General features: G+C 38.0%; 1 protein-coding gene and 1 pseudogene across 3 annotated transcripts in view; both read right to left on the minus strand.

Annotated features, from left to right (window-relative positions):
• The window catches only part of mad1l1 (mitotic arrest deficient 1 like 1), a 117,614-nt gene that overhangs the window by 89,236 nt on the left and 14,181 nt on the right, over positions 1–14,197 (minus strand). For all 3 annotated transcript variants that reach the window (XM_055206075.2, XM_055206074.2, XM_055206073.2), the window contains exons 10-11: positions 11,056–11,142; positions 4,921–5,065 (exon numbers count right to left, since the gene is read on the minus strand). In XM_055206075.2, coding sequence (XP_055062050.2) covers positions 4,921–5,065; positions 11,056–11,142 — 232 coding nt within the window. The remainder of the gene's footprint in view (positions 1–4,920; positions 5,066–11,055; positions 11,143–14,197) is intronic.
• Positions 13,445–13,561, minus strand: LOC141363580 (5S ribosomal RNA; annotated as a pseudogene).

The raw sequence follows: 14,197 nt of genomic DNA on the forward strand, positions 1-14,197 counted from the left end.
TGGGGGAGGGACATGAAATTGTAAACATTTGGAAACTGCTCAATCCTCCAGAGTTGCCGACGGCAGCTTTAATAAAACATCTAGGAGAATAGCGCAAACACGCTTCAAACCGTGAGCGTGCACGCGCGCCACACGGTCAAATGAGATAAAGACGTGGTCCGTCATGTCTGGAGGATAGCCAGTTGATAAAATACGTGTCTGTGAGAACTGTAAGTGGACTTATCTTTTGGGTTTATTTAAGCCTCTTATTGTATTAGTCTATAGTTCTTGCAAATTTAAAGCAAGTTAGCTGGTGATTTTGTTGTTTGCGCAACCTGCTAGCTAGGTTGCACGTGCATGTTGATTAGATATAAATGTTAAGCGCTCTTGCTCCTGCCCACGGTGTCAAACTGATGTCATCAGAGTCCAGGATTTCCCGCAGCACTTTGCAGCAAGCTGGGAAACGCTACCGTCCTTTACTAGGTTGTCCAAATAAAAAAAATTGCTGCACGCGGACCACTTCACACTGCGAGCGGGCACGCGAGCCACTCGCCCGAAATAAGAAAGACGTGGTCCGGACCGTCACTGTCTGGAAGATAACTAGCCAGTTAATAAAACATCTCGGAGAATAGCGCGGACGCGCTTCACACCGCGATCATGCACGCGCGCCACACGGCCAAATGAGATAAGGACGTGGTCCGTCATGTTTGGAGGATAGCCAGTTGATAAAACACGTGTCCGTGAAAACTGTAAGTGGACTTATGTTTTGGGTTTATATAAGCCTGTTATTGTATTAGTCTATAGTTCTTGCTAATTTAAAGCAAGTTAGCTGGTGATTTTGTTGTTTGCGCAACCTGCTAGCTAGGTCTAACGTGCCTGTTGATTAGATATAATTGTTGAGTGTTATTATGTGCACTATTTACATGCTACAGTAGTTACACTCCTTTAAGATAATGTAATTAATAGTGGGAAATAATCAGTTTTTAAAATTTTCTATCTATCATCGTTCGCCTGACGTTCTACAACATCTGCTTTAGTTTGTGTTTATTAACCCTTTAGTTTCACTTTATCACGCAGCTATTCCCATTAGAGGTATCTGTTAAAAACATTTAATTCATTAATAACCCAGTATGTGTTCCTTTTCTGTCATAGTTTCTTAAAAATTAAGTTTTATTTGAGTGTTTTAAATAAAAATATTTTAATTTTCATCATGACGCGTACGCCCCGCCCCTTTGATTGCCCCCCCTGCACTTCACCCGCCTAACCCTACCACCTCAACAAACACATTTTCTGCTGGAAACCCTGGAGTCATTCAGATTTTGTTAAAAGTTTATAAGGGGGAACATGGATTTTTTTTAAAATAATGACCCACATATATAAACTGTTTATACTGCAATATTTCATAAAAAAATAAGAATAGTGAGTTTTGATTTTAATGGAGGCTTTACCCATGAGCAACAATAATAGGAATGGTTGCCTAAGCACAACAAACTATCAAGTAGCTGAGAAAAACAAACAATTGCTTATAGAAGCATACCGTATAGTATCTCATTGATTAAAACTCTGATGTATTTCAATGTTAATTTATGCATTAACCTTTAACTGAGTGTGTTCTAGCACTAATGCAATAGCGGAGCAATATATGAGCTTACTTGCTTGCTTATCTTTACTCTTAATTAGTTGCTCTGACAGCTTTAATCTTCCATGTGTGTTTGTGTTTTGAGAGCGGGTACCAGCGTGGGAGGCTGGAGGTGAGGATGCTGCGAATGTCTCCAGTGTAGACATCATTACAAACCAGCCACTGACCTCATTAAAACAAATACCATCTATTTAAGAAATATGACTGGAGTTTATTGAAGTCTTTGTTAATTACCAATTTGTTGACAAACAAAGAACAAGTCAGATTATTATTTGCATACATGCTAAATTGCTGCTCAAGTCATTTATTTAAATCTCATGCCGGCCTATGGCGAAAATCTTGGGTCGGGTGGGTGGATGTGTTCTAGATTTCCACAGGAGCTGCTGGCCACTACTGTATGGGACTGATGGTTGAGACAAAGATAATTAAATGGGTCATATCAGACAGGTTTGGTCATTTTGTTTTATTTCTTACCCCTGCCGTCCATTTACGAAAGCTTCATGCTCCAAAAACAAAAGTAATTTGATTTTCATGACCATTTTCCACCCTCTGTCAGAATTAAATAGGACATTTCTACCTTAAGGTCCTCTATGGATGTTAGCAAAGTTTTCTTGAGCCTAAACTTGTGTAATAATTTCATATTCGATGACCAACTCTCTATCTGATCCCTGGACGGTTTGTTGTTTTGCTGCTGTGCCGTTAATTAAAATGAGAAACACTTCGTTTCACTCACACATGTCCAGCAGAGTTTTCATAGTTTTATTTTATCGTTCTTTCAAAGCCAGCTGGTTATTAAAACAATACAGGCCACACAAACCGTCAAGATCAATGATCATTTTATCTTTTTTAATAAATATCAGTCATTATTTCTGACACTGGGGTTCCTCAGAGGATACACAGTGCAACAGGCGTGACACACAGCCAGCATAAGACTTTAAAAAACTTAATCTTAATTTAATTTGTTTTACTTCAAGTGAAAATTTTAAGTTGAAATGTTTAAATATTTTAGATTTTGCCAATTAAAGTATTTTTTTAGGTTGATCCAAATTTTTCTTTTACAGTGTAAGAGCCCAAAACGTGTTTAGCTGTAGGGGTGAGCTGGGCACAAACTAACGCAGGGTTAACTGTAACACAGCTACTTCACATATTTATACAAGGTCGAGCAATCTGTGCTTTTGGTCTTTTTCTCTTACTGTCAGAAGATGATCTCCTGTGAATTTGTGAAAAGTTTTGATGTGTTACAATTAAGCCTCAGGTATACAATGATAATGAAAAATAATGCTAATACTATTAATCAAAATAATAACTGTTATCGGCGTGCTTACGCAATACGTAAGGTTGCCTGGTCCGTCACACGCTAGTGCAAGACGAGAAGTTGTGATTTAAAAGTGCATATTTTTATTTTATTGTCGAAAATGACAATCATTTCGCTAGATAAGACCTTTATGCCTTGTTTGAGATTGTATAGAGCCATTTAAAGTTGCGTTGAAACTGCAATTTTAAATCGGCGTGCTTACGCAATACGTAAGGTTGCGCTAGTGCGGCACACGACTATTTTAAACTGTCGACTTCCAAAAAAGTCTATTAAATTGAGATAAATCCAGGAATGTTTTCCTCAAAAAACTTAATTTCTTTAAGTTTTAAAGAATTTCTTTAAAGAAGTTGTTCTTTAATTTCCATCTTAATTTTGGATGACACAGGGGTGAGTAAATTATCAGAATTTCTTTTTTATGAAAGTGGAGTAATCCTTTAACCCCACCCATGGGGTAAGCTGTAACGTTTGCACTCCTATAATTTTCAGTGTGATTGAACGTGAAAGCCGAATAATGTTACTTTGTGCCCCGCTCTCCCCTATACATACAAATTTTGTACCGTTTCGTCTAGAAGGATATCGTTCACAGTTATATTATGTTTGCAAATGATCTCAGTTTAATCATGGATAGTGAGGAGCTACCCAACCTCTGCCTTATTCCAGTTTGCACACATTTCTTGTCGTGAATGTTGACAATTTTTATAATTTATAAATCATGTCCACTTTCTTAGTTCTTAGTTAAGTCATGGTTTCATGCATCACAAATGTTTTTTCCAGTATTTAGTTTAGTATAAAACATTTTCAGTGCATGTGAAATGGGTTATAATGCTCAAGAGATGCTGTTAACATGTAAATGTGGACCAAGCGTGCCGCACAAGCCCTGAATAGTGAAGCCCAAACGTCTCGATCACCCCCCAGTGACTAATTGGTCCTATTATAGGTCATAAACCCCGCCTCCCCCATGTTATTCAATGAAACTTGAGACCAACTAAATTTAATTACACTTCACATATCTTTTTTCCGAAGCTTCCTGTAGTTTTATCACGCTGATGTAAATTCAAGTGTTCGTTTTAGAAATAAATTAGTTTTTAGTTATTTAATGCTATAAGAAATGGTGGTGTGACGTCATGATTGACAGCTGTGATATGCACATTCTGGGAGGGCGGGGCCTTGATTTTGCAGCTTTACTCTGTACTCACTACTGCACAGGACTGGTCCCGAAATGGCTACTGCGCAGACTCAAGACCCAAGATGTCAGCGCCGTATCGGGACACTGGCGGCTTCACTTTTCACCAATGGCATCATCCATCTTTTTTTACAGTCTACGATGTGGGCAGTCAAAGATCTGATGTCTAAATATGCAGGCATGTACACATCTGTGCATGTCACCTGTGAATGCGCCTGTAACTGACTAACACAAAGCAGTCATAGTGCGGATATGTCCATATGGCACCACTATCAATGGAGCATAACATGAAAGGCTAGGGAACGCAACTGTGCCACATGTTCTAGCACTTTTCAAATAAAAGTTCATACCATGTAACCATACTTTAAGGGACACTTCAACCATTTGCATTAAGCTTTGTATAGTTAGAACCTCAGTCATGTTTTTGAATGGTCGTGCATCATTTCCTCAGTTGCCGCTGAGACAGGAAAAAATACAGATTTACAGTGTTGCACGTCCTTCTTTCAATGATGTAAAAATCATCATTTTGCATCATTGAAAGCAGGAAGTCCAATATCTTTGTTTAGGGGGTGAGACTACAAACACCCCTTTTCTCGGTCAAATAGGCACCAAATTTATATATACAAATAGGCACTACAAATGTGATGCACTTTCAATGAAGAATAATGTTTCTACGGGTGAAATGCTCCTTTTAAGAACTTAACTAAACTCTCCATGGCAGTGGTCCTCCAAACTTAAATTTTGAAAGATTGAGAACATCTTTAAAGACTTTATAGTTGGATGGGTTTCTGCATGACAACACACCTTGGTGAGCAGCAAGACTCTTTTCTGCAGACGACGGACCAGGGCATCCTGATTCTCTCGTTTCTTCTGTTCCTCTTGAGCTTTGGCACGCAGTTGAGACACCTCGGGGAGCAGCTCGGCACGGGCCTTCTCGACTGAGCGAAAACTGAGAGAAACATATGGATAAACAACATTATGATGGAGCACCTCTAACTGCATCTCCTTTATCCTGGAAGGTCATTTCTATGCAACATGAAAGCAGCCGTCAGTTTCTTAGCATCAAAAACCTTCTTTGTAGTTTGTAGTGCCATTCTGGGACATGTATGAAAGACACTGAGCCATAAACAACTCTGTGAAACTGCCCTGAAAATACTACTTGTAGAATATTAACCATTAGGGTTAAGGTTAGGGTAGTAACACCATAATTTAAGTATCCCCTTAATGTAAGTATGTGACCAGAATAAGATGCAAAATGGACCTGACTTTATCTGAGACTAGAAATCTCTACAAGCAATCCCAGAATGCACTGCAAAAAGCTTAGTGGTAGGAAAACAAATCCAAGATGGAGGAAGAAACACGTTTATGATGTTTAATAATGGGTGCTTCGTAGCTCCTGAGGATGTGAATCAGTATATTATGTACAAGGGTTCAGGCACTGGTAAGGACCCTAGCTCATTTCACATTTGGACAATGTTCACTTATTTTTCTCTGACGTGACTGCTTAAATGCGTTGTGATCATTCACAGCTGTTATTCATTCAACAAAATCTCTCTGACTTAATTTTGAAACACTTGTTAAAGTATATGAAAAACACTTTCATTATTCTCTTATATATTCGTGCATAAATATGGAGATTATTACATTTAAATATGAACTAAATTGTGGTCCCTCTTCCTGTTTAGCAATGTGTGTTTATATTAAAGAGCACTTATTTCATTGCTAAAAATAAGATTATTTTGTGTATTTGGTATAAAACAATGTGCTTGCATGGTTTATGGTTAAAAACACATTATTTTCCACATATCGTATATTTTTGTAGCTCCAGATTTCACTCGCTTCCTGAAACTCACGGATTTGAAAAGCTCTGTGTCCCTGATTGGCCAGCTAATCTGTACATTGTGATTGGCCTGAATACCTCTGGAATGTGCCGGAATGTGACGCTCCTTACCGTGTTTGAAAGATTCGCTCACAATGCAATGCTAACAGGAGTTAACTTACAGGCTGTGAGTCTGAAGTGGGAGGAATTATGATAATGTCGGTCTTTACTACATAACCAATCCCAGGAAGTAAACTGTGGCCTAAAATCTGTGTGTTTGTTGTAGTCCAAAAAAAAAGAGATTTACGTTGGAGACGATAACTCGCATCATTATTTACTTTGAGGTTTGTACCTTTTTCATATCATTAACATGTACTAATACACACTTACACACCAAAGGAAATGTAAAATCGTGAATTTGGACCATTGGTGCTCTTTAAAGCTAAAACAAAAGTTTGTCTTTTCAAAAGTTCTGCTGCATTTCATGAAGTTTATGGAGTTGGCTCGCGTGATTTCCAGAAAGGGAACATAAAGACCATCAATGCTCATGGTTTTTTGGATTGCATTGTGAGAATTTTAAGGGAATGTACGTTCCAGTACACTGGAAGGATTTAGCAAAATTAAAATGACTGACTCCCTGATCAGTACCCTGACTACTGAGGGAGCTGATTGGGACGCAGACAATTACATTTTTTGAGTGTAAGGGATGTAATTTTATACATATGGAAATGTACTTACATCACACTTTTTAAACACAACAAATTACTATTAAAATCGCACAACCCCATTTGTGTTATGTTCTTCAAATCAGTCATTATTTTGAGGTAGGCAGCAAACTATTTTATGAAACAAACTACTTTTTATATGTCAGGACATTAAACCATTAAACCAAGACTGTATCCCAGCTAAAGTCATTTTTTGTCTACATAATGTAAATAACATGTGAAAACATAACATTCATATTTAAAACTAAATGAGTACGATCATATCAAAGATTGAAATCAAACTTTGATGCTCATAATCCCATAAACAGATTATGAGACTTTATCATTAATTTCACAGACAAGGTCAAGAAAAAAAACTGTGATTTTAAAACCTCAAATGATATAGTCACGTATTTTCATAATGAAGCGTGCACAGGCCACGGTTTCTGTGTCTGTTGGAGATATAGGATGAGAAATGTTTGATACAGATCATCTCTGACTGTGAAAGCACTTTTCCACTTGACCTTACAGAGAGAGAGAAATTACCCACAGCAAGACTTCAATTCCATCAAATGTGCTGGAAAACGATGTGTGTGTCTTGTATCTGACAGATTAAAGGGAGAACGAGCATTAAGTCGGTGTATGTGTGGAAGTAATTGTGCTTTCTGGAGGTAGTTGACAAGGGAAATTTGTTTTCGGGTGGGGGTGGTCGGGCGAACGTGTGTGTGTCCTCGTAGCTAAATTGATTAACTTCTCTCATCTCCTCCAGATGCTAACTATCCAGCCCAATTTAAGCTTTAATGAAAATAATCATAGCCTGCTGTGGAGGGTCAATAAGACAATAATGCAAAATCTAATCACAAAACCATAGTCTCCTATCAGTCTGACCCCAGCACATACCAAGAGTTATTATGTAAATTGCCTCTATTCGTTAGTGAACAAGGTAATTGATTTAGTTGCCCCAAAAGGAAGATGTAGCTTAGAGTAGTGATTTAAAAAAAGCGGACAATATAAACACACATAAACATACATGTGTAACAAAATCATTTTAAGAGAGGATGGGTGTACTGTCCATTAGCAATTTAAAAATTCAATACAAAAGCAATTTTGAAAATTGACCTAAACAGGCATGCAACACATAAAGCAATAAACACCATCTATTTGATGCACATTTAATTTTTTTCACGATAGTAACATGATACGTTGTCAGTGGTGTCTGATTTCTGTGTCGCATGTGTCCTTGTCCAAAGTGAAATCTCATTTCTCCGAAATCCCTAACTTAAAACGCTCTTGCCAGAAGACACTAAGAAGACCAAATGAATAAATCAACTGGTAGGGCTTGGCACTAAGAAAAAAAAACAAGGCCACTGGTCCAATTCCCAAGACATACAAACATATTTGGACAAGACAGAAGCCAGATACAAATGTAAAAGACCCACACAAAAATCACAAAAATAATTGAGAACCGGTTCACACCTGTACTGAAGGGGGTGTGTACATCAAGGCATTTATGCTTGCTGCTGGCATATGTTTTTACCTTATTTTCCAGACTATAAGTCGCTCCGGAGTATAAGTCGCATCAGTCAAAAAATGCGCAATGAAGAGGAAAAAACATACATAAGTCGCACTGGACTATAAGTCGCATTTATTTAGAAAATTATTATTCTTTTTGGGGGCATTTTGTTTGTTAAGTATTTCTCCGTTGTCTTTTAACTCTTTCACCACCAGCATTTTTCATGATTTTCACAAAAGTTTAATGCCTTCCAGAAAATGCTCCTTTTTAAATATATAGACATACAATATAGGAAATAAAAGAACAGACCCTCTGCTTTCAAACAAAAAATCTGTTTCATCCTACCTTCATGTGTTCTGTTTTTATCACCTCTCAAATATGTGTAGGTTTCATCAAAAACACCAAATTTTGAGCAAAAAGCTGAGATAATTCCATTTTTGTGAAGGACTTTTGATAGAGATCAGATGCAGAGCGATCTTTAAAACATACACGGACATACAGCTGTTTGCCCTAGGGCAATACTTCAGTTTTTTATAAGTTGCGGAAGAGCGCCACCTGGTGGATAATAGCGGTATTGCAGATTGACGAGATAACTCGCCAATGGCGGGGAAAGAGTTAAGTTAATGTTTCAGTTAAGAGATTTTTTCAGGGGTAGGCTACAGGAGCAACATATAGTGCCCTCTCATGGCTGTAGACGGTAATGTTTTTTTTTTGGTTAATGTTAGTCAGTATGAATTAATTTTGACATATAAGTCGCACCTGACTATAAGTCGCAGGACCAGCCAAACTATGAAAAAAGTGTGACTTATAGTCCGGAAAATACGGAATTGCTTTCAATAAAAGCACCGCCTTTGTCAAAAACAGCAGAAGCTGGCGGGTTTTGTCCGCACTCAGTGCCGAGCGGCCGGAGTAAAAAAAAACTTTCGACTTTCTGTGGAACGCTCATCAGTCTGTCAATGTCAATTTTCACTCGGCCGTCCAATAACAGTGGGAGAAGGGCGAGACAAATATCACACCAACCAACCGCCACATCGTACAACGACTGATAAATATAACAGAAGTATCTTAGCAACCAAAAATGCTGGCAAGCGCCTACAGATGGTATACGCCTGACATTTTAAGACTTTTTTTAAATGCTTAATCTTAAGGTGGAGCCTGTGATTTAGCCTTTAGCCTGATAGCATTGGTGGCATATGATCCCATCCCCCCAGCAAATCGCCATCCAAAGCCACGCCTCCTCCTCTGTGTAATTAGGCAGACCATATAAACACAAATAAACATATATGTGCAGGTCCTACACCTACCATGGGTGATATGTATATTTATAAAATACTTTAAAAGGGCAGTGAATCAAAAAATCTATTTTAACTTAATATTTTGTTATATAAGTCGTCATCACACTTAAATGAACATCCTGCAAGCTTCAGAAGTAAAAACGTCCTTGTTAAAAAGGGGGAGCTCCATATTAAACGGCTGTAATTCCTAAATCCTTCAGCCAATTTGGATGCGAATACCTTCAAAATAAAGCCGAGAGTGTGCACTATAAGCCAATATTCATAATATGACTGTAACTGGAATACATTTTGGTAAACAGCTAAAATAACACAAAATGTGTCTCTGTTCCAATATTTATGGACCTGACTGTATATGGTTTGGCTGCTATTTTTTACACATTAAGGTTTTCAAAACAATTCCCCACATGTAATGACCGGGATTGATGCTATCCAATCATAGCAGTGGCCATTTACGTCTAGGTCTTCAATGCGGCCCGCCCCTTCAAACAAAGATTTTCTCCAGACAGCATTAGAACCATGTTACAAAATAGCCTATTACTTATTGCTTTAGATGTTATTGAATGTAAAAACCATGCAAACATCATAAATAGACCTTAGACAACAGTATAAAACAATAAAAACAACCGATTCATTGCCCCTTTAAGATCACATAACTTAGTGTTTGCTATTTACTTTTAATTAGCATAACAATCTTATAGAGATTCACCTATTGCATCTAAAACCTAAGAAAGCAAGGCTTCACTAAAACCACTGTTTGGCATATCTCAGACCTACGATATCTGCCACATAACCTCCCTTTTCAAGTAATCTGCCTCAGATCGACATGCAAAAAGATGTTCCAGTAAAAAGCTGGACAGCCCAAACTTCATCCAGAAAGAACTGGAGCAGATTTATTTGCAAAGATCTTTAAGACGACATCGCAGTTCATAATTAGCCCGATTTCAATACTTGGCTCATTAGCGAGATTTGATATTGTCAGTGTTTCGTTTGACTCGACTGCTCAAGTGACGAGTGGTACAGCGCCGTCACACACCAGCTCCCGTCGACCAATTACCATCTGACAATTAGAGCGGAGACCGAAGAAAGACAGAAAGAGCATCAAAGAGAGATGGGCTAATATTGGCCAGAGAAATTCAAGAAAAGAGCCCATTTGAAAGAACAATACAGGATGAAAAGAGACCCACATTAGAGGGCTTGTCAAATAATGACATTTTTAAGAACAAAAACAGACATGGACTCAGAGACTGACGGGTGAGAGAGAGTACCAATACGTCAGATGAGGGACAGATCAGACGCTTTGGAGCAGAGCCGTCGCTCGTAAGAGAAGGTTCAATCGAGACTGTCTGACTCAATTTTTACAGGGGTTGTCAAATCGTACAAACCGTGCAATGACAGTGCGACTCGACGACATCAAATATTTCATCTGGAATCGATTCAGCTCATACCTTCAATCTACTCGGTTATTTAAAAGTAATAACTTTGGAACTGCAACCTTAAAGTTTTAGGCTTAGCTACCGACAACTTTCCGAAATCAAATGAGTCGTGTTAAGCGACCCAGGATTTATGATGGAAGTCAGTGGTCCATGTCTTTAGGTGTGTGTGTGTTACCTGCTATTGAGTGTGTAGTTTTGCTGTTTCAGGTTGAGTTCTCGCTGTTGAATCTGTATCACCTCCCTGGATAAATCCTCGGGTTTCCTACAACAAAAAACAAAAAACATTATGCTATGACATCCCTATGAAAGACAAATAAGGTACAAAGAAAGACTAACCTTCAAGTTATCCTTAACTTTAAAGGGCCCCTTTTACGATGCTAAAAAAAACTTTTGTGTGTACTTTGTGAAATACAATGTGTTCGTGTGGTTTAAAAAACACATTATTATTTGTATTTTTACCATTTTGGAATCCATTCAGCCAATCTCCGGGTCTGGCCACACCATTTTTAGCATAGCTTAGCATAATCCATTGAATCTGAATAGGTAGACCATTTAGCATTGTGCTAAAAATAATCAAGGGTTTCGATATTTCAATATCTCATTCTGGCATAATAATCAAGGACTTGAAATGTTATTATGCAGCGCCTGAAAATAGTCCCCTTGGTAGCTTTCAATTGCAAAGGACTATTCGGACACTGTTTAATATCATTGCGCATCCTGCAGCCAATGCTAAATGGTCTAATCAGATAACATGGAGTATGCTAAGCTATGCTGAAAGTCGTACCGCCAGACCCGGAGATCGGCTGAACGGATTCCAAAACAGTAAAAACCAAATGTTTAACTCCAGGGGAGCTGGAAAATGAGCATATTTAAAAAAAAAAATGGAGTGTCCCTTTAAATAGTTATATAAAAATATTAATTAGTAAATATTTAAATAATGTGCATCAAGTCCACGTCAACTGACGGCAAAAGTAAACTGTTGCCTACAATCCTAGCATTAATTGTAGTCCAAGAAAGGATTTCAATTGGAGACGATAACTGGAGTCATCGTAGACTTTGGGATTTGTAACTTTGAATATCATTAACATGTACTAACAAACACTTTCACACCAAAAGCAAAAAAATGTAATAGAAAATAAAGACGCTTTAAGAAAATGTTCATCCACATCAATACAGCAAACTTAATATTTTATAGAGCAGGGCGATATTGACAAAAAAAAATCATATCTTGGTAATTGGGGGGTAATAGGTGATAAATATATTTTTTAAAACCCATTTTATTGTGTTTACTTTATGAGGCTTGCAATTTGTGCACCCCTGTTACAAAATGTTGTGCCAATATAATTTGAATCTTTGATGTCACACATCTGGCTAATTTATTTCTATGACTTGAACTGTATAGACAAAATACATAAAATAAAATAAACAGTCCAACCTTGGCACAACTACCCCAGAAAAAGTAACATATGGTTGCAAATTTAACCCTAAAAAAGCTATTACTCAATGATGCAAACAAAGGCATTGTATAAGACCAAAAACTTTAAACAGCATTCTCTGAAGAAGCCATTAGCACCTGCTAATGAAACCTGAATTCATGATGTACTTAAACCTAGAGGCTGCTCGCTAATAGAGACAGACAATTTCTCAAGTCCAAAGCTTTAAAACACCTCTTTTTTTAATTGGAAGCAAAATGGTTTCTTCGAAAAGTGCATTCACTTTCCTTTACTGCTTTTAAAAAAAGTGTTTCTGTCTTGAAACAACGTTAAGCTAAAGTACACCAATTGAGGTGACCCATAATGAGTCGTATTGTTCTGTAGTTTTTCTTTTTATAAATTAGTTTAGTTAATGGAAAAGATAAATATGACTTGTTTGCAAAATGTACATTCAGGGTATTCTTAATGCAACTACATACTATATGTAACTTTAAAAACAATAAATAAACTAAAAACATGCACTCAGCGTTTGGTCAAGAAAGAATAAAACCAGCCTTTTTGGGTTGTAATTTAACCTATACTGTATTGTTTTAACCCAACAATTATAGGTTGTTTTAACACACTGTTGGGTCAAATATAAAAATTTTCTGGGTAAATTTGACCAAGGGCAGTAAGCATAATAATTAATAATAATAATAATAATTCCTTACATTTATATAGTGCTTTCTCAGTACTCAAAGCGCTTTACATATGAACAAGGGAATCTCCTCAACCACCACCAATGTGCAGCATCCACCTGGATGATGCGACGGCAGCCATATTGCGCCAGAACGCCCACCACACACCAGCTTATTAGTGGAGAGGAGACAGAGTGATATAGCCAATTAGTATGAGGGATGATTAGTAGGCCAATGGGCAAGTTTGGCCAGGATGTCGGGGCACACCCCTACTCTTTTTCGAAGAACATCCTGGGATTTTTAATGACCACAGAGAGTCAGGACCTCGGTTTTACATCTCATCCGAAGGACGGTGATTTTTTTGACAGTATAGTGTCCCCATCACTATACTGGGGTGTTAGGACCCACACAGACCACAGGGTGAGCCCCCCCTTGCTGGTCTCACTAACACCACTACCAGCAGCAACCTGGTTTTCCCAGGTGGTCTCCCATCCAAGTACTGACCAGGCTCAGCCCTGCTTAGCTTCAGTGGGCAAGCTGTCTTGGGCTACAGGGTGATATGGCTGCTGGCAATAATAGACATTGAGGGGACATGCCCCCCCCAAAAAAAATCAGAAAATGCCCAATTGTCCAATTGATTTTTACCGTTTTGGAATCCATTCAGCTGATCTCCAGGTCTGGCGGCGCCACTTTTAGCATAGCTTAGCATAATCCATTGAATCTGATTAGACCGTTAGCATCGTGCTCAAAAATAACCAAAGAGTTTTGATATTTTTTCTATTTAAAACTTGATTCTTATGTAGTTACATTGTGTACTATGACCGACAGAAAATTAAAGGTTGTGATTTTCTAGGCAGATATGTCTAGGAACTATACTCTCATTCTGGTGTAATAATCAAGGACTTTGTTGCTATAACATGGCTGCAGGAGACGCAATGATATTACGCAGCGCCTGAAAATAGTCCCCTGCTATTGAAAGTAACCAAGGGGACTATTTTTGGGCAGTGTGTATCACTACGCCTGCTGCAGCCATGTTACAGCAGCAAAGTCCTTGATTATTACGCCAGAATGAGAGTATAGTTCCTAGCCATATTAGCCTAGAAAATCACAACTTTTAATTTTTCATCGATCTTAGTACACGATGTAACTACAGAAGAGTCAAGTTTTAAATCGGAAAAATATCAGAACTCTTTGGGGTTTTTTAGGC

Source organism: Misgurnus anguillicaudatus, chromosome 3 (genome assembly GCF_027580225.2).
Source record: "Misgurnus anguillicaudatus chromosome 3, ASM2758022v2, whole genome shotgun sequence".
Classification (NCBI taxonomy): domain Eukaryota; kingdom Metazoa; phylum Chordata; class Actinopteri; order Cypriniformes; family Cobitidae; genus Misgurnus; species Misgurnus anguillicaudatus.